Raw genomic sequence first — 19,903 nt, forward strand, 5'->3', positions numbered from 1 at the left:
AAGAGAAATGAGCCAGCTGAGGTCCCGTTCCAGAATGGCTCTCTATGAGAAGCCTCTGTTTACCTCAGTTGGAGTCCTAAAGCCTTCCTCCCTTGACCCATGGTGCCTTTCTCCTTACCATTTACTTGGTGAGAAAAACAGTGGGAGTGTGTGTGTTAATGCACGCACACGCATGTGTGTGTGTGTGTGTGTGCGTGTGTGTGTGTGTGTGTGTGATGGAATTTTTTTGCAATATATTTTTGCGGTAAAAACGTTCAAACGATGGAGATAATGGCTCCTTCATAACCCCACGTCTCAGCAAGAACCACTATTAGAGGTCAGCGTTTATCTTTCCAGACTTTTTTTCATTTATTCCATAAATATTTCTTGAGCACCCACTATGTACCGTATCTGTGGACAAAACAGGGAACAATTCCTTTCTCTCTCTCTCACTTTCTTGCTCTCTCTCTCTCTCTCTCTCTCAAATAAATAAAATAAAAAAAAACTACTAGAGCTAATAGACAAATTCAGCAAAAGTGTAGGGTACAAGTTTAACAGACAAAAAAATCAGCTGTGTTTCTATTATCAGTGAACAATCTGAAAAGGAAATGAAGGAAACAATTCTATTCACAATAGCATTCAAAAGAATAAAATACTTAGGAATAAATTCAACCACAGTGGTGAAGGACTTGCATACCAAAGCCTGAAAAATGTTGCTTAAAGAAATTAAAGAAGGGATGCCTGGGTGGCTCAGTCAGTTAAGCATCTGCCTTTGGCTCAGGTCATGATCCCAGGGATCAAGTCCTGCATTAGGCTCCCTGCTCAGTGGGGAGCCTCTTTCTCCCTCCGCTTGCTGTTCCCCCTGCTTGTGCTCTCTCTTTCTCTCTCCGACAAATAAATAAATAAGATATTTTAAAATAAATATATAAATAAAAAGAAATCAAAGAAGACACAAATAAATGGAAAGACACTTGTGCTCATGGGTGGGAAGACTTCATTTTGCTACGGTGTTGATACTGCCCAAAGTGATCCACAGATTCAGCGCAATTCTGATGACTTCTTGCAGACATAGAAAAATCTATCTTGAAATTCATATGGAATCTCAAAGGACCCTGAATAGCCAAAACGGTCTTAGAAAAGAACTAAGCTGGAGTTTCCACACTTTCTAATTTCTTTTTTTTTTTTACACTTTCTAATTTCAAAGCTTACTACAAAGCCACAGTAATCCAAACAGTGTGTTACTGGCATTGAGTATAGACATATAGATCAGTGCAACAGAATTTGAGAGTAGAGAAATAAACCAACGTGTCTATGGCCAAATGATTTTGGACAAGGGTGCCAAGTCCATTTCTGTGGGGAAAACAAGAGTCTCTTCAACAAAGAGTATTGGGACAACTGAATTTCCAACACAAAAGAATAAAGTTGGATACCTACATCATACCAAATACAAAAATCAACTCAAAATGGATCATAGACCTAAATGCAAGAGCAAATGCCATAAAACTCTGAGAAAACACAAGGGCAAATCTTCATGAGCTTGGGTCTTTTTCACTACATTTGAGACCTTTCCCACCTCTTGATGTCAGCACTTCTGAATGGCACATAATAGGACTCAGTCAATGTTGTGAGGATTTAAAGTGAAAGCAGAGACCATAAGCTTCTCCTGGTTCCCCCAGGGGCCCAGGCTAGCTCTAGACATTCAGTGCAATTCTATCTTCCCCCAGAAGTCACCCAAATGCCTTTTCCTTTAAAGCACGGGTGCTTGGCTGGCTCAGTCAGTAGAGCATGGAACTCTCGTTCTTGGGGTTGTGAGTTCGAGCCCCACACTGGGTGTAGAGATTGCTTAAAAAAGAAAATCTTTTAAAAAAGAAATGTGCTGTTGGGAATCACGCTGACAGCATCATGGAAGGGATGGGTTTATATGAGTTGGAAATGGCGATAAAGCAGAATCAGCGAGAATGAGGGTTGATGTAGGGCCTGGAAATGATATTTACATGTGTGTAAATGAACCCAAGCAGAAGAGAAACTACCCAAATTACAGCTGTATCCTGCGGGGACAGATGTCACTTCTCAAGGCCTACACCAGGTCTCTCTGGCTCGCTCATTTGCCAAGCTGGTGGCCTCACTCGCTGCCCCCTCCTGGCTTTATTGCCAGGCTGGACTGCCTCTCTGAAGGTTCCAGTCAGCTCCATGATACGATCCTAGAAGGCTGGAGGGAGGGAAAAGTCTCCAGCCTTCCCACCCTATCCCTCCTTTCAAGAGTTACTGAGCTTTCCTCTACCGCCCTCCATCTGGCTTTCGCTCGTGTATTTTTTCCTTCGAGGAATATTCCGCAGAAACTGTTTTGTGGTCCACTCCTGAGCCCATTTGGCACATCTCTGCGCCATCTCTCGCCTGTCTCTCCTGCAACGTCTCTCTCCCAGGTCCAGAAGCCCGGCTGTTGGGTTCAGCCTATCCTCCCCCCAGTGCGTATTTATTAATGGCCTGCTACGTGCCAGGCAGTGCACTAGTCACCAGGGATACAAAAGTGAACAAACCACAGAAATCCCTATCCTCATGGACTGGGCATTCTGGGCAGGGAGACGAGTAATAAATATAACACAACAAGCAGTGATCAATGCTATGGAGGAAAATCAAGAGAGGTAGCTGTGGATACGATGGGGTCATTATTTTATTTGTTTTATTCTATTTGAGAGAGACACACACACACACAGAATGAGAGCATACAAGGGGAAGGAGGGGCAGAGAGGGAGAAGCGGACTCCGCACTGAGAAGGAGGCCGAGTCGGGACTCGATCCTAGAACCCCAGGATCATGACCTGAGCTGAGGGCAGACACTTCACCAACTGAGGCCCCCCAGGGTCCCCTGGGGTTGCTATTTTAGACAGGGTGCCCAGGGAAGTCCTGTTTGAGGAGGTGACACTGAGAAAAGACCTAGAGGGAGCTGCCTAGTCCCACGGCTCTCCGGGAAAGAGTGCTCCAGGCAGAGGGGAGAGCAAATGCAGAGTTGAGACAGGAACCACCTAGTTGAATCCTAGAGACAGGGAGGCCAGTGTGCCTAAAGCTGAGGGAATGACGGGCGGCAGTGTGGCGCAGTCGGTTAAGCATCTGCCTTTGGCTCAGGTCATGATCCTAGGATGGAGCCCCCCACCCCTGCACTGGGATCCCTGCTCAGTGGGGTGCCTGCTTCTCCCTCTCCCTCTGCCCCTCTGCCTGTCTGTTGTCTGTGTGTGTGTGTGTGTCTCTCTCTCTTTCACTCTCTTAAAAAAATAAATAAAATCTTTAAAAAAATGAAATAAAATAAAGCTGAGGGAATGAAAGGGAGAGGGAGGAAAACAATGTGGAGAAGAGGGACCAAGTCACATAGGCCGCTGTAGGGATTTTGACTTTTGCCCCGTGTGTGGGATGGATGAAGAGCCATTGGAGGCTCGCTAAGCAGCGAAGGACTGTGTCCCTCGGGCTGCTGTGTGGGGAAGAGTCTGTAGAGGAGTGGGGATCCAAGAGACCAGTCAGGAGGCAGTGGCGGTGACCTAGGGAAGAGATGACAGCCACTTGACCCAGAGCGGTGGCTGTGAAAGCTGTAAGGAGTGTTTTGGATCCTGGATGTATTTGAAAGAGAGAGCTCACAGATTTTGCTGCTCAGTAGGACATGAGGTGAGATTGAAAGAAAAGATGAAGGCAAGGTTGTTGGCCTGAGTAACCGGTGAACAGAGCTATCATAACCGAGCTTGGGAAGCTGGGGTGCGGGGAGCAGAGGACAGGGAATCGATCGAGTGCCTTACTTGGCTGAGATCAGGGGAGAGGGCTGCTCTCTCTCCCGGAAGCTTAGGACTCAGCCTGACTGCTTGCAGGTGGGGGTGGAGGGCGGATGGAGAAGGTCGAGGAAATGAGCCTTGAATGAGTAACACACTGTACCACGTACGTCTTCCCAGGTCACCGCCAGTGAGCACAATATCAGGGCTGAATTTCTTACCATGCCCTCTAAGTGTGGCTCCCAGTACCTCCCCAAACCCGACTGTGCCATTCTCCTGGTACCCATCATTCCTCTGCACGTACTGTCCCCAACACCTGGTGAATGCCAGCTCTCAGCTCAGATGTGACCTCCTCCTACCTCCCACTTCATCTTATTAGTGTCTGTTTTTCTAGCTCCACTACCATCCTGGGGACTCCTTGAGGGCCAAAGGGGCACCTTCATCCCATCTGGGGCCTGGCCGACCAGAGCAGGGGGCTGTTCTGGTCAGCAAGGCCTCAGCTCACGTTTATGGCCCTCAAGGAGGTGAAGTCAGGCTTGGAACTGAACTCAGATTGGAAGGCTGACTCTATCCCCCAAGCAGCAGGGCGCAGAGGTCAAGGAAGAGTAATTACTCACATGTGTACAGCCCTTCAGAGTTTATAGCCACAGACATTATCTCATTCAGCCCTGGCACAGCCTCATGAGGTAGGTATTCTTGTTTTCCCCACTTCACATCTGAGGAAACTGAGGCTGATTAGCTCAAGTCACTTGGCCAAGGTCACACAGCCAGGAAGGGGCAGCCCTGGGGCTCGAACTGAGGTTGATCTGAGGGCAGAGCCCCACATTCTCAACATCAGAGTAGGCCCTACCTTAAGTTGGATGGAAGGATGGCCAGCCGGGTCTCAGCTGCCATTTCCGCCTCCCTACCTAGCCCTACTGTGTGTTCGGGCCCATGGCAGCGTGAGTCAGCATTTACTCACCCCCTCAGGCAAGGATGGGGCCAGGCCGCCTGAGATTCAAATATGGCAGGGAATCTTCCACATTTGAGACTCCGAAGGTAACACCTGGGAGAAGTTCGAAGAAAATGCACAAACATGAAAGCAGAGGCTGTGGGAATCTCCTGCTCGCCGGCTTCTCAGGAGCTCTTCAGGGGCAAGCCCCACTGGGCCCACTGAGGGTCTGCCTGGCTCATAGGACAGGGCAGCTCTCTTCTATTCTCTTAGCCAAAAGCCCCCCTGGAGAAGTCTCCTGCAGGGGCCATGCCTTCTTTCTGGTTGGGCACTGGGCCCAGAAGGTTCTTGGCTGGCAGCAGCTGGGCTCTCGCACCTGTCGGTCTAGCTCCCCTGCTTCACAAACACACACCCCCGCCAAGCTCGGTGCTGCTTCCAGATGGCCGGTCACTTACGCCTTCACCTCACTTTGGGTCTTTTTCTTTCTCGTTTGATTTCTTTTCCTTGCCTTTTTTTCTTCCCGGATGCTCACTCTCATGCTCTTTCTCTCTCTCTCTCTCACTCTCACTCTCGCTCTCACTCTCTCTCTCATTCATTCTTTCTTTCTCCCTCCATTGAATACATTCCGTGTTTCTCAGGCTGTCTCTCCCTGCCTCCCACTCTATCCAGGTAACGACACAGCGCCAGCTCCCACCTCCGTAACAGTGAGAGGTCCAGATGCAGGGGTCCCCACCAGCTCTGATATTCAGTTGTGAGGGAAGGCAAGACACTTGGGGGTGGGGGTTGGCGAGGGAGCAGAAAAGGGAAAGATAAACAGGTAAGGGGAAACGAGGAGAATCAACCTTGCTCAGGGGGTAGGAGAGGCTTTTCTGAACAATAAGGGGCAGCTCCCAGAGGGCATTGTTCTAGAAGGAGGTGAGGCCTAGTGGTCAACAGCAGGCTGTCTGGCGCCACTGGGCCTGGTTTGAATGCTCAGCCCAGAACATATAAGACGTGGCCTGTTAGCAAGCTGCCCAATATCTCTGTGCCTCAATTTCCCTAAGGGCAAAATAGGAGTGAGGTAAGACTAGGACTTACCTCCCATGTCAGGGTGTAGTGGGGATTAGATGCGAGAAGGGTGGGACACTAAGGACAGTGAGGGTCTATCACCTACTAAGCGTTCAGGAAGCGTTACCCTCGATGTTTTTCATCAGAGCTTGGTGGGGGGGCGCAAAAGCTAAGCCTCCTCAGAGGTGGCATTCTTTGGAGCATTGGGCTGCCACAGGGAAGTCAGACCCCGTGGTGATGTGGACTCGTCTCCCTGTTGGGCCTCCAAGTGTGTTTGTGCGAGTGGTGCCCCCGAAAAGGGACACCTGAAATTCAGCTCGCTTGTGTGCCTCTGGGAAAGCTGTGTGCCCTGGGGTGAGGGCCGTGCCAATCCCAGAGAGAGCAGCCCCTGTTTCTAATGAGGCCTCCCAGAGGAGATGCCTCTCTGTGATTGGCATGAGGAGACCGTCTGTGCCAGCTGAGGGTCGCCGTCTCCCCTGCATCGAGGCAGGGGACACATCTTGGGTCCCTGGGCTTGCGGGCCTCTCCTCACAGCCGGTGGCAGAATCTGCAGTACCTGAGGTACTCTGATCCTCCATCTGTCTCCAGCTCTGACCGATGATCCCCGGGGGGACAAGTGTTTGTGGCTGCAGGGACCCGAGGAACTATTTCCAGGCCCCCGGGTTATACACGCGAAATGAATCCTAACCACGTCAACGAGTCCACAGCAATGTTTGTCTGAGCCAACCCCAGACCTTGGATTAAGGGCCAACAGAGGCCACAGGGCTAGCGATTCAAGCTGGGAGACTTTCCCACCCAAGCAGGGGCTCTGATTGGAGGGAAACCAGGATCCATGGAAGGACAACTAGGTGTCTGATGTGATGGGATTGGGAGGTAGGGAGGGCAAGGCCCGGGTACCCCAGAGAGGTGAACACAGAGAAGTGTTCCTGGCCTGGAGATGAGATTGGGGACCAAGTGGCCGCTACATCACCTCAGGGCTCAGGTAAGGGGAGCAGTTTCAGCCTGATGGTGCAGGGAGCAGGGCCAGACCAAAATGGCTTCACCTTTTTAAGGGTGAAGTAAGCTGAGAGACACCACTAGGTCAAGGAGTGGGTGGCTGAAAAGGGAGAGCCAACAAGCCCCCAAAGGCTTGTGTTCTAGAAGCTGAAGTGAAACTAGGGAGGGCCTGGCATGCTTCGGGCCTGGCCAAAGTGTATTCAGCAAAGTGAAAGGAGGCCCCTGTCACTCCCTGGTGTGGTGGAATTTATGGACTGAGATCCTCTCCCACTGCCCTTTAGGGATCTGAAGCGTGTGTCCATGATGGCGCTGGGCTGGAGGGGCTGTGGCAGGGGGAGAGGAAGGGAGAACTGTGGTGAAAAACCAGTGTCCCAGACCCTCGAGGAGAGAAAGCCCCTCTCTGTGCCAGTGGAGGGAGGCAAAGGAAAGTTCCCCACAGTTGGCTGAAAGTCATTCTGCCGATTGCTCTTTCTGACACAACCTCACACTTTCTTTCCAGTCCTATATTCCTGGCTGTGCGCAAACTATTTCCACTTGGATGTTCTGCCAACAAGCTTAAACTAAACATGCTAAAGCAGAGTTTCTTTTCCCCCACAAACCCTCACACCTTCCCAAGGCCTCTAGCTTCACTGCTGACACCCGAATAGCCCAGGGCCTGGCCGACCTGGCTGCTTCTCCTCCTCCCCTATACCAGCGCCTTTCTCCCTCCCCACCTTTGAACCTGGTGCTCTTCCCTGGGTACTGCTTCTCGAAGTTGTCCTGGCCATTCCCAGGCTGCAGTCCCATACCACCCTGACCCTCACAATGCAAATTCCTGTGACAGCGCCTACATGGGCTCCCTGTTCCAGGTCTCTCCCTCAGTCTGAGCCATGCATGCCTTCTGGCTACACACAATGCTTGTTTACTGCCTTGGAAGAGAGAGAGGAGCCGTTCTAGAAGAGAGGAAAGCAGAGAAACAGAGTGACAGTGGAGCAGGTAGCCTAACTGGGAGAGTTTGGCCTTAAGAGTGAGTCAGAGCTGGCTGTGAATCCCAGCTTGGTGATCTTGGCCTTGTAATTTCATCTCTCTGCGCCTCAAAGTTGTTCTATCTAAAGTGGGGATCATAGTGTCGATTTCCTCGGATTCTTGTGAAGTCAAATCCTCGAAGGTCTACATCCTAGAATGACATCCCCCCAGAGGCTGGAGTGGGTACAGAGCCGTGAAGACAAGTCCCCAAGGATGTGCGCAGCTGGGTGGCCGGACTTGTTTGTATATTTGCGGTTTTTCCATTATGTATAAATAACAGGAAATCAAGTAGGGAATCAGTTCAACTGGACCCAATTCTTGGCCTTTTCCAAAGCCTCCCCCACTCCCTTGTGTACACAGGAAACCAAGGCTATGGTCTACAAAGCTGATTGGAGTGCCCAAGGATGCCTGTTATCTCTGCTCTTCTCAGTGTTCATTTCCCAAGGCCCTTTCTCCCATTACTAATCTTGTCCTCCCTCTTCTTCTTCATCTCCTCTTCTTTTCAGTCCTCCTCCTCCTTTTTTTTTTTTTTTAACACAGGAGCAGAAGCCAGTGCCTCTCCAAGCCCGCTGGCCTGCGGCTGAGGAATGTGGCCACTCCCTCCCAGGGGCGGCCAGGCCCAGGCACTCACTCAGGCTGGCAGAGGCAGGCAAGCGCTGTGCGGAGCTGGGGAGGCTCCCGGCACCTTGCTCTGAGGGGCTGGAAAGCGGTACAGACGTTAGCTCATCACTCCCTGGCAGAGGCCGACCAGTCTGCTATTCTCACTAGCATCTTCCAGATGGGGAAATGGAGGCACAATGGCACAAAGTGTGGATGCAGACTCTCAGGGTCCCATGGGAGCTTCTGGACAGGGTCTCCGGATGGAATAAGGGGAGAAGGGCCACCAGATTTCCCCAGAGGGACTTCTACTCCTTGAGATCGTAGGGGGGGCAGGGGAGGAAAGATGTAGGAAGAGACTCTGGTCCAGATGACAGTATCTGAAGGGGGCATGAGAGAAGAATGGGAGGGGAGTAGCTAGGATCCACCATCTCCTGAGCCACCCCCCACCCACTGGAAGGGCCCCAGCTTCACTCACTAGCCCATTAGGAGTGACTCACCACTCTTACAGAGAACATGCTTGCCCCACTCGTCACCTCTGGAATAAGAGGCCACACAGATAAATTCTGCATGACCAGACACCAAAGGGTTAACTATGATGCGGTTAGGTTATTATGTTTTCCTCCTGGTGCTTTTCTGTTATTTCCAAATTCCATGCAGGGAACAATTATGACATTCAGAACCAGACAAAATGTTAATTATTTTTAATTATTAAAAAGAAGAAACTACTGGGATGTGGTGATGAGCCCTGGGCTTGGAATAAGGGGCCCCAGGTCAAGCCCACTCTCACTTCCCAGTTCTGCGACTGAGGGCAAGTGATTTCATCTCTTGGAATCTCAGTTTTTCTGTAAAATGGAAACACCGACAAGTAAACATTTGTAAACATGTAAGCATTGCAATGAAGCCCCATGTACCATCTTCAACAATTATTATCTTATTTTATTTATATCCCCACCCACCTCACCCCCATCCCCACTGGAATATTCCAGAATAAATCCCAGAAATGCCTTTTGTTTCCATAAAGAATTCAGTATTGAACTGCTTTTTACTTTTTCCTCAATTACAAAATAATACACGATGACTGTAGAAAACTTGGAAAATGAAGAAATAATATATATACAAAGGAGAAAATAAAAATCACCCATAACCACGCTGCCCAGAGGTAACATGTCGAGTAGTCCATTAATTATTCTATGCATATATATGTATATATATGTATATATACATTATAGATACACATTTTGAGTAAACGTGGGACCCTACTGTATGTGCCATTTGTAGGTGTCACTTCATTTAAACTATAAATGTAATAAAATTGTATTACAGAAAAGTCAAGAAAAGATGGAAATTACCCATAATCCTTTACCTCCAATATAAAACCTGTTAATACTTTAATGTATTTCCTCCCCATTTTTTTCAACTAACATACATACTTTTAACACAAGTGGGATCGTACTGATCATGCACTTTTCAAATTAGGAATCTGTTTTAATTGCAAGAAAATAGCATAATCATATTGCAGAAAATTTTTATTTTTATTTTATTTATTTTTTTAAAGATTTTATTTATTTATTTGACAGAGAGAGATTGAGATCACAAGTAGGCAGAGAGGCAGGCAGAGAGAGGGGGGAGGCAGGCTCCCTGTTGAGCAGAAAGCCCGACGCGGGGCTCGATCCCAGGACCCTGAGAACATGACCTGAGCTGAAGGCAGAGGCTTAACCCACTGAGCCACCCAGGCGCCCCTGCAGAAAATTTTTAAAAAGGAAAAAGAAAAATATCACCCGTAATTCCATTACTCAATTATAATCACTGTTAACATTTTGGTGTATTTACTTCCAATTTTTTTATGCACATGTAATTTTAACAAAAGTGGGAGCGTACTATGTATGCAGTTCATTAACTATAAATTTATATTTAATTATAAGAAAAATATCAGCATGTTGCATAACATGGAAAAAAGAGGGAAAAAATCACTCATAATCCTACCACCCTACTGACCCTCTTGTTGGTTTGGTGTTTTCCTGACCATTGCTTCATTACCCATATTCATACATGGTTGGAAACATAGTATTCAATTTTCTATTCTTTGTGCTCGCTGCAACTTGGCATCATATTTATGCAACTTTGTACCCAGTATTTTTTTTTATTTTTTTGTTATGAACATTTTCCCATGAATAAAAGAGTTTTAGAAATCAGGATTGTTTGTGTGTGTCAAGGTACTAAGGTACGTCCTTACCGTGGACATTTAGATTGCTTTTTATTTTTCACTATTATAAATAATTGTGCTCTAAACATTCTTTTTTTTTTAAGATTTTATTTATTTATTTGACAGACAGAGATCACAAGCAAGCAGAGAGGCGGGCAGAGAGAATGGGGAGGGGAGCAGGCTCCCCACTGAGCAGAGAGCCCGATATTGCAGGCTCCATGGCAGGACACCTGGCAGGACACCGAGATCATGTCTTAATCCCCTTCACCTGGTTCATCCATCCCCCCATCCTCTCCCCTCTGGCCAGTTTGTTCTCTGTGTTTGTGAGTCTGTTTCTGGGTTTTTTGTTTGTTCATTTGCTTTGGGTTTTTAGGTTCCACATAAAGTGAAATCACGTAGTATTTATTTCTGTCTGACTTAGTTCGTTTAGCTTCATATCCTGTACATCCTTCCACATTGTCTCCAGTGGCAAGGTTTCATTCTCGTTTATGACTAAGTAATAACCCACTGTATATCTATCTATACCATATCTTCTCTATGACCTGAGCCGAGGCAGAGGCTCTAACCCACTGAGCCACCCAGGTGCCCCAACATTCTTGAACAAAGATGTGCTTTTTAAATTTTCTACACGCATACTGAGTATCTGTTTCTGGAGACCACTCTGTGTTTTTACCAGCTGTCCTGTAAAAAGTCGTCTTCTTTTATTGGTCCTTAATTTACTCCTGTCATATAGCTCAGACAGCCCTTGGTTCCATGGGATGGAATTTTGAGAACAAATCTGCATTTTCATCTCCCAACCCTTCCTGAGTTTATAGACCCCCTTCATCTCCTCTCAGCCTGGCTTTTTAAGTTAATCAGTCAGTCTTATTGAAACTGAAGAGTATGAGCTGAGACAGGGCTAGGAGGCAAAAGGAAAAAAATGAGAAGGCACAATAACAACATTTGTTGACAGCTTACTACACAGCAGGCACCAGCTAGGCTAAGCTTTTCCCTGGGATCATTGCAACAAAGCCGTAGAGTTGCTATTATTATTATCCCCATCTAACAGACAGGAAAACTGAGACCCAAAAAGTGAAGCCACTAGGCCTGAGATCATACAGCTAATAAATGGCAGTGTAGGAATTTAATCCCAAGTGGACTGACCCCTTAACATGTATTCTTGACTGCCAGTCTAGAAGGCAACCTTTGCCTCCAGGCCAGCAAGGTGTAAGGGTGGGAGGAAGGACTCTGCAGTCAGCCTGACCCAGATTCAAACACCCAGCCTCTGGGCTGTGTGAACTTGGGCATATTTCTGGGACTCACTTTCACCTTTGGTAAACCCTACCTCACCGGTCGGTCGTGGGAATTAAATGAGATGATGGATGAGAACGTGCTAGACCCAGTGCTGGAACACAGAGTGTTCTTGTTGGGTAACCATCCTTGTCCTCTCCTTGGCTCCCGAGATCGCGATCTAGTTGCCAAGTTGGAGATAAGAGTTCAGCGGAGAGCTCTGAGCTGGGCTGCAGCCGACTGGGAAGTCTGTGATCAGGGGCAAATTTGCAGATAGAAGCAAATGTCTCCTTTGCTCTCTCCCTGCCTCTGCAACTAACCTCCTCTCCCATCTCCCCCAAAAGGAAAGGGGTGGCTTTTGTGCTCCACAACTGAGTGCTTGAAGCACCTCTCTTTCCCGCTCCCCAGGAGGTGGACAGCGGAGATGACAGGAAGTCACCAGTGGGGAGACCCTCTCCGGCATGTGGGCACAGATAATTGTGGCGGAGGGCTCTCCTTTTTCTGCCCTTCAATGGTCCGGATGGGGGAGGGGGCTGGCTGTTGAGCAACTGCTCCGGAGACACTCCAGAAGCCGAGATGAACATATGCCTCTTTCTAACAATTGGCCTGGGAACCATCCAATAGATGGAGGGCGGATCCAACACCTCTAGGATCGGGAGCCTGCAGCGGAGCAGCTGCCGTTGTTTCCAGACCCGCCACCGAGAGGGGGCGGAGGGGGAGTGTAGGTCGGAGGGCCAAATTAGCAGCACACAATTGGAAAGCCTAAGGGTCGCTCACCTCAGGCAAACACCAAGGTGGCTTGAGGGTGTATTTCACAGGCAAACTCTGTAGGGTTTTAGGGTTCTGACAGATCCCGCCTTTTATCGTAGGCAAACTGGGCACACGACCCACGATCTCTGGGCAAACTGAGAAATGGTTTTGGGGGGGGCGGTGGCTGTTACTGGGGTTTGTGTTGAGGTAAGGTGAGGAGAAGGAATGGAGCCCCGCAAGGCAGCTTTTGGGGCTGGGGAAGGGGTTTAGCTGGAGACCAGAGCAGCCCTGAGCATACTCCAGGTGTTAAGGAAGGGCCTTGATCCGTCCCCTTCCCTCCGTTTGCTCCTATCTTTTTGTCAGTAAGCCGGTTAGTCCGTCAACAAACAGAACTTTGTTCAAAGAGCAAATGCAGAGCGCTCAGGGAGAAGGGACTGGGGGAGGAGAGGAAGGAAGGAAGGAAGGAAAAAAATGAAAGAAGGAAAAAAGAAAAAGACCTTTAGGTCTTCAAATCCAATTAAGAAGACAAAACACATACATAGTGAAAATGACTTCATGACATTCCCTCCCCTCTTTTTTCTTAACATCGGTACTTTTTTTTTTTTTTAAGAGTTTGTTTTATCAACAGTGTAAAATGAGTAGTTGCTGAAAGGGGTCAAAAAAGGGAGTTTGGTAGAGGGCGACAATCCTGGTGGCCTTCCTGTAAGAGGTGAGACGGGAGCTTGCTGGCCACAAGGAACGCGAACATGAAGGAGAGGAAGCAGACCTCTTTCCCTTAAACATCTGTAAGATAGTATCCCAACCTGAGAAATACATGCTCCAAATGTAAAATGTTATTCCTGCTAGATGGGAATGATTATATAATTGTAATAACATAACCTGACATCATGGGAAGGCAGAAGGAATTCCCCCTCGGGCTCCGGGGCAAGCTCTTCGAACCCGGCTGCCGGTTCTTGGTTTTTGGGCTGCCTCCTGAGCTGCACCTGGCCCCAGGGTCCCGATGAGCAGCATATTACCGCGTCGCAACCCGTCAGCCTCCTGCCTGGGATGACCACAAGAGTGAATCCCTCGAACCCAACCCCTTCTCGGGCCTTCAAGGGAAGCCGCCGCTGCGGGACAGGCTCTGCCCGGAATCCGGGGACTTTGAAGGGGAAAGGGACTCCCAGACTCAGCCCTTCAACAAGATGGTGCGGCCCAAAGGGGGCAAACAGGCTCCGAGAAAGCTCTGCAGAAAACTCCAATCTTGCCCCGCTGGCACTAGCCCCGTCCCGAGTGCGCCCCCCTCCCCCGGGCCATTCCCTGAGCCTCTCTGGCTCTCCACCACCACCACCACCACCACCCCCAGCCCCCTGAAGCCCGTTCTGGCCACCCGGCAAGATTTAGGTCAGAAAACAGACACTAACAGCTCTCCCTCGCCTCAGCGAAATTGCTAAGTGGAATTTATTGGGCAAGTCCATGCAGGGCGGTGGGGAGAGACCAGGTCCCGGGCACGCGCCCCCCGCCGTTTTAGAAGCGCAGGCGTCGGCCTGGGGCTCAAGGCTCAGAGCGCCCATGGCCTGGGCCCGCCAGCTCCACCCCGGGAACCGCGGACGGTCCCCGGCGCGGCCGGACCTGCGGGGCCGCTCGGCCTCCGTTCCCCAGCCGGCCCTTCGCTTTCACACGATCCGCGGTGACTGCACCAGCTTGAGCGCCTTTAAAGGGCCACACACGCCAGCCGCCGCTATAAAATGTTCCCAGCGGCACAGCTGCAGAAGGGGCACCGTTGAGCTGCCGAGAGGAGGCTCGCTCCGCCCGGCTGCCCGCCCGCAGCCCGCCCGCGAGGGGTCGTTCCCGGCGAGGAGGAAGAGGGCTGCGGAAGGCACAGCACCCGCTCTGGCCCTCGGTGAGTATCCAGTTCAGATTTTGCCGTCAACTCGCCCACGAGCCAGGACATGTGCTAATAATGCCCTAAGCCGGTTATAAAGACGTGGAAATTGGGGGGAGAGGGAAAAAAAAGGGGGGAAAGGGTCTGTCCTTCCTGGGATTCCTAGCCGAGTCCAGCCTGCTGCTGCGTGCGTGTGCGTCAGGGCTCTCCGGGCGGCAATGGGGAATTGAGAACCGGGTCCCCGGCGCCGGGAAGGGAGCGCGGCGGCAGCCACCGCCACCGCCCCGGAGTCAGGCGCCGAAGCTGCGGGCGGGCGGGCTGGCGGGCACGGGCGCGGGCCGGGGCTGCTTGGCGCGGCACGGTGCGGTGCGGCGGCGGCGCGGCGGTGCGGGCTTTACCCAGGCGCCCCGGGGTCGGGTGGCACTGAGCGCGACCGGCTCGCGGCGGCGGTGGCGGCGTGCGTGCCCGGGGCTGGGGGCTCCGCCGCTTCGCCCGCGGCTCACCGGGCTCCGCGCTTCCCTCTCTCCAGGGCGGGCGGCTTCGCAGAGGTAAGCCGGGCTGGCGGGCAGGGCGCCGGGCTGGTCGGCCGGGCCAGGGACTCCAGCCAAGCGGGTGTGGGGAGCGGGCGGCGGCCGGGCGGGCCGGGGGGCTCTGGGGGACTTGTTTTCTGTTTGAAAGCTGTTCTGCTGGGGGTGGAGGGGCCGCCGCCCGCCCGCCAGCGAGCCGGTTCGCTCGCCAGCGCGCCCGCCTGCCGGCCAGCCGGGCCAGGCGCCCGCTTCTCCCGGGGAGACCGCAACACCTTTTCTCCCCGCGCCCGCGCTTTCTCCAGCTTGGCTTCCACCGACTTTGCTAATCGCCCGGACCGCATCTGGACGCTCCGGCTCCGGGGCTGCACAAAGCTCAGGTTTCCTTCGGGGACTGGAGACGAGAGGGGCTTTGGGGGCCGAGTTCAGCCAATTGCGGGATGGAAGTTAGCGAATTTGGGCAACTTGCCTCTTCTACCCAGCCGACCTTTACTCTCCCCCACACGCACGCCCACACACCCACGCACACCCACGCACACACCCCTCTCCCTATAAATGAGGGCCGCGGGGCCGGGCCGCGCACTGAGTCCCTGCCTCGCGGAGCGCCGGACTTGGAGTCAAACAGACCTCGCTGCGAATCCCGGCTCCGCCACTTTCTAGCGCTGTGACCTTGGGCAAGTTACCGAACCTCTCCGGGCCTCTCACTCTTTTCGTACCGGGCTTATAGCACTGACTCCGGGCGGCGTGGCTAGGGGGTAGACTCAGCCCGCGGCCGCATCGGATAGCTCAGCAGGCGCTCAGTAAGTGTTGTGAGGCGCGGGAGTGGGCGCCGCCGGCGCTGAGTGCGCCCCCGCGCCGGTTAAGACCGCGGAGCCCCAAACTCGCGGCCGAGGCCGAGACCCCGCGCCCCTCCCCGCCTGCCCATTCAGTTTCTGCGATCGGTTCCTGATAACAGCACTCGCGGGAGCGGACGGGGCCCCGGTGGCCTGGGTGCTGGCGCCCACCGTGCAGGGATGCTCCCAGCCGCCCCCAACTCCCGCAGATCCACCTGGGATGCGGCGAGGAGGGCAGCCGAGCCGTCCGCAAACAACGGGCCTTTAGTTTTCAGGTGGAGAAACTGACTGGTCTGGTTAGAGCGCGTCCAAGCCAAGCCGCAGTACTGTTTGGATTTTTAAATTTCTCCTTCTGAGTGAGAAAATAGCAATCGAGATGGAGCCATCCGGTTGGTGCCATTTTAACTTTTGGTCCCCCAACAGGTCAAAGACGCGGCCCCCTACCTGCCTCTCCCTTCTCTTCTTCCTCTCCCCTCTCCACCTCCATCTGGGCGGGAGGGGGCTGCTGGCCCTTGGGAAGATCTGTAGAGAAGGGAGGGCGTAGGGACCGGGAACTGGTGGCCGGGCCCGCGAGGCACCAGCGGGCGCGGAGGCACTTGTTGCTCTGGGTTTGTCCAGCCGCCTCTCGCAGTGGTTGCGCGGTGGTCAGCTCGCAGCTTGGATAGCGGGCTGGGACGTGTCCGCGCTGCCAAGTTTTGCCTTCGAATGGGTTGGGTGGCAGAATGGGGACCGAAACTCGGGGAAGCAGGGGCAGGGATCCCGATCGAAATGCTATTGCCTCTTCAGACGGATTCAGTAACACTTACTGAGCGCCCACTGAGCCCAGACCCAGGCGGGGGGTCAGGACGGGTGGTGGGGAAGTGGCGGGGATCGGAGGCCACAGATCAGAATGCAAGCAGGGTCCCGCCTAGGGGAGCTTCCAGCCTGAAGGGGGAGACATGGTAAAATGGTCTTCCCCAGGAACTGATATCAGAACAGAGATACTTCTTTTTCTTTTTTTTTTTTTCCTTTTTTCCCCCCCCCCCCCGCATTTCTTTTTGTTATTGTTGTTCCTGCTGTTGTTTTTTCTTTTGTACATTCGGGTACCTAGTAGCAGAAGAAAGGGAGGCTGGATAGGAAAGGGAAAAGATGGACAGCCCCCCCCCCGCCCCCCCGCCAAACATTTTTGTTTGGACATGAAATTGCTTGATACCAACGGTGCTGAGCTCTTGAAGATGACATGGATTAGACTCCTTGTCTTGTGATCACTGGCTTCAAATATTCTCCGGTTGCCTCAGAGAAGAAACAGGGCTTCCCAATCAAGCAGCAGTGGCAAACCCAGAAAATTATTTTCCCGTGTTTTCTCCCCACCCCCTTCTTCCCTTCTCTGTTTTTCTTGCCTCCCTCCCATATAAATGGCGATGAGAAAGAGAGGTAGTGAGCGGTCACTTTCTAGAAGTATCTGAACAGATTTCTAATGACCACAGGGAAGAGCGAGGTGTGGAGAATTCAAAACTTGTGGACAGATTAGAGATCCTTTTTTTAAGGTCCTGAAGAATCTCTAGGCTAAGAGGTATTTATAAAAATGAAATTTTACATCTCTAATTCATCATGAAGGCCAGAATATAGAGGGTTTAAAAAACAACAACAACAACAAGAAGCTTCCAGGAAAATAACTTGAGATTTTTCAGAGATGTTTAGTTTTCTGGTTTGGGGCACCCTTTTACCCCCCATCCCCTTATCCTTTGGCACTTGAGCTAGGGAATCATTTCTTCAGGAGCCATTTGAATCATTCCCTGTATGATGACTTGGCCCCAGGGGTCAGGTGAGGCATGTGGATATAGGAGTGCTAGATCCTCCCAGAACCACAGCTACCTGATGGGAAAGCCACTGAATCTCTGTGCCTCAGTTTCCCTCCAAGAAGAATCATTCCCACCTGTCACCACAGATGGGTGTGGCTGGGCTCAGAGCAGATATCCTGGGAAAGTCTGGTGCTGCCCAGGTTGTCTGGGAGGCATGGAGGTTGATGAGACATTCCTAGCTGCTCTCTGGCTGCCTTCATGCCCCAAGACCACCCCGATCAGATGGATTTCTCTCACACCGTGCTGGAGGCAGGGCTCTGGAGCCCCATGACCTTAGCTTCGGGGACTCATTCCTTCCCCAGGCTAAAGCAGCCAGCTTTCCAGGTTTTCCTTGCCCTCAGTCCTTCCCACTTTCTCCCAAGCTCAGTGGAGCCCCAGGTCCCCAGCCTGGGTGCCAGTGGCCCATTGAGAAAGTGTGCTACTTGCTCAAGGACATCTCTGCCCTCAGAATCAGAAACAGTGCACCTCATGCACACACTTGAGGCTCTGAAGTCACTTGCACTAGGAAACAGTTGCATGTATGCCCTCTTGGTGATGGGGGCAGCACCTGGCTAAATCAAGCCCCCTTCCTGCCTCGGGCAAATGTTCTAGCTTGATCTCCTGCCTCTGTTCAGGTGGTTTCTGGTCTTGGGCCTAACCCCATTATCATCCTTGCGTTGTAGCTGTGTGGAGTTGCCCAGCTTTGGGCTTTGCTAGTGCTCTCTTGGTCACTAAAGCCTTTGTCCTTGTAACTTCTTTTCCCTCACATACAGCACAAAAGCTCCAGCTGACAGTATCATCTCCCACCAGTTTATCCAACTTCTGCCAAGGCTCTGAAATGCCAACTATGTCAAGGCCTGCACTCGACGTCAAGGGTGGCACCTCACCTGTGAAGGAGGTAACTTCTGCCATCTTGCAGATGGGGACACTGAGGCACGGAAAGACAGCCTGGTCTGGCCCCTGTGAAAGGCTCTCCCATGCACAGTATCTAGTGTCCTTTAGCCGAGAGGAGACAGCAGGGCTTTCTCGGGGGAGAATGAGAATAGCTTCTGCCTCAATGTGGTCAACTTGAACCCACCGAGGTATGGAAAGATGGCAGAGAAGGAAACAGAGAAGCAGAAGTGGCACAAGGCTGCTCCTTTGAAGAGATTGCTGTGAGGCTGAGAAGAGAGCCAATGAGGTGCCCTTTTCAGAATGGTGACATGAAGGAAGGGTCAGGGGGAGAGAGATGAAAGCCACGGACCCACTTAGGACGATGGGCACCCAGCACCAAGCACTTGGGTCTGAGCTCGGTGCCCAAGATGGTGGTAGCAAGAGGATACTTGAGCTGGGAGCCTAACTTGCCAGGGGGCCCTTGTTGCTCTCTCCCCACCACTAGCCCCAGAGGAAGGGCATGCAGGGGCTTTTCCTGAGCCCAATGAATGGTGACAGGCCACCAGTAATGGGGGTGCCAAGCTGTGCCTCTCTCTGTCTTGTAGGATGCCAACCCTGAGATGAGCTCGCTGGCCTACTCTAACCTGGGCACAAAAGACCGCAAAGCAGTGGCCATCCTGCACTACCCTGGGGTAGCCTCGAACGGAAGCAAGGCCAGTGGGGCTCCCACTAGTTCCTCGGGATCGCCATCTCCAATAGGCTCTCCTACTGCCACCCCTCCCACTAAACCCCCACCCTTCAACCTGCACCCCGCCCCACATCTGCTGGCCAGTATGCAGCTGCAGAAACTTAATAGCCAGTATCATGGGATGGCCGCTGCCGCCGCCGCCGCCACTCCGGGCCAACCTGGGGAGGCAGGGCCCCTACAAAACTGGGGCTTTGGGGCTCAGGCGGGAGGGGCGGGATCACTCTCTCCTTCTACCGGTGCCCAGAGCCCTGCTATCATCGACTCAGACCCCGTGGATGAGGAGGTGCTGATGTCGCTGGTGGTGGAACTGGGACTGGACCGAGCCAATGAGCTTCCGGAGCTGTGGCTGGGGCAGAATGAGTTTGACTTCACTGCGGACTTTCCATCTGGCTGCTGATAATGCTCGCTCTCCCTAAAGATGGAGGAACAAAGCCACCGATTCTGTTGTAAATAAAAAATAAAAGTTACTTACAGAGAGTTGGGCCAGCTGGAGGCGTTCTTCCTTGAGATCTAACGGTGTGCGGCACGGTCTGGCATTACCTCTAGTTGTTCAGAGGCCCACAGTGGGGTTATGCGTGGCTAGCTGGGAAGGAGCTGGATGGCGTGGGAGGAAGGGGGAGGTGCAAAGGGGACGGCTCACCAAATTCCGCCTGCCACCGCCACTGCCCTTAATCTCTCCAGGGACCCAAGTAGCTGTCCTCACCACCCTA

The 19,903-nt window shown here is 52.0% G+C and overlaps 1 protein-coding gene across 5 annotated transcripts; it reads left to right on the forward strand.

Moving 5' to 3' along the window:
- The first annotated feature begins 14,162 nt into the window (after positions 1-14,162).
- Positions 14,163-19,670, forward strand: CITED1 (Cbp/p300 interacting transactivator with Glu/Asp rich carboxy-terminal domain 1). Of its 5 annotated transcripts, none has more exons than XM_032848838.1 (4): positions 14,615-14,943; positions 16,021-16,141; positions 18,346-18,470; positions 19,051-19,670. In XM_032848838.1, exons 2-4 carry the CDS (start codon positions 16,129-16,131, stop codon positions 19,588-19,590), a joined length of 678 nt encoding a protein of 225 aa, XP_032704729.1. In that variant the 5' UTR covers positions 14,615-14,943; positions 16,021-16,128; the 3' UTR covers positions 19,591-19,670. The 5 variants fall into 5 exon arrangements, with proteins under 5 accessions (XP_032704727.1, XP_032704729.1, XP_032704731.1 ...); XM_032848837.1 differs by lacking the exon at positions 14,615-14,943 and adding an exon at positions 15,123-15,299; XM_032848836.1 differs by lacking the exons at positions 14,615-14,943; positions 16,021-16,141 and adding an exon at positions 14,163-14,413.
- Positions 19,671-19,903: the final 233 nt, after the last annotated feature.

Source organism: Lontra canadensis, unplaced genomic scaffold (genome assembly GCF_010015895.1).
Source record: "Lontra canadensis isolate GAN:19392208 unplaced genomic scaffold, GSC_riverotter_1.0 scaffold210, whole genome shotgun sequence".
Classification (NCBI taxonomy): Eukaryota; Metazoa; Chordata; class Mammalia; order Carnivora; family Mustelidae; genus Lontra; species Lontra canadensis.

Coding starts and splice junctions, on each gene's coding strand:
- CITED1 (XM_032848838.1), top strand. Junction 18,471..19,050: donor GCACCTCACCTGTGAAGGAG/GTAACTTCTGCC, acceptor TCTGTCTTGTAG/GATGCCAACCCTGAGATGAG.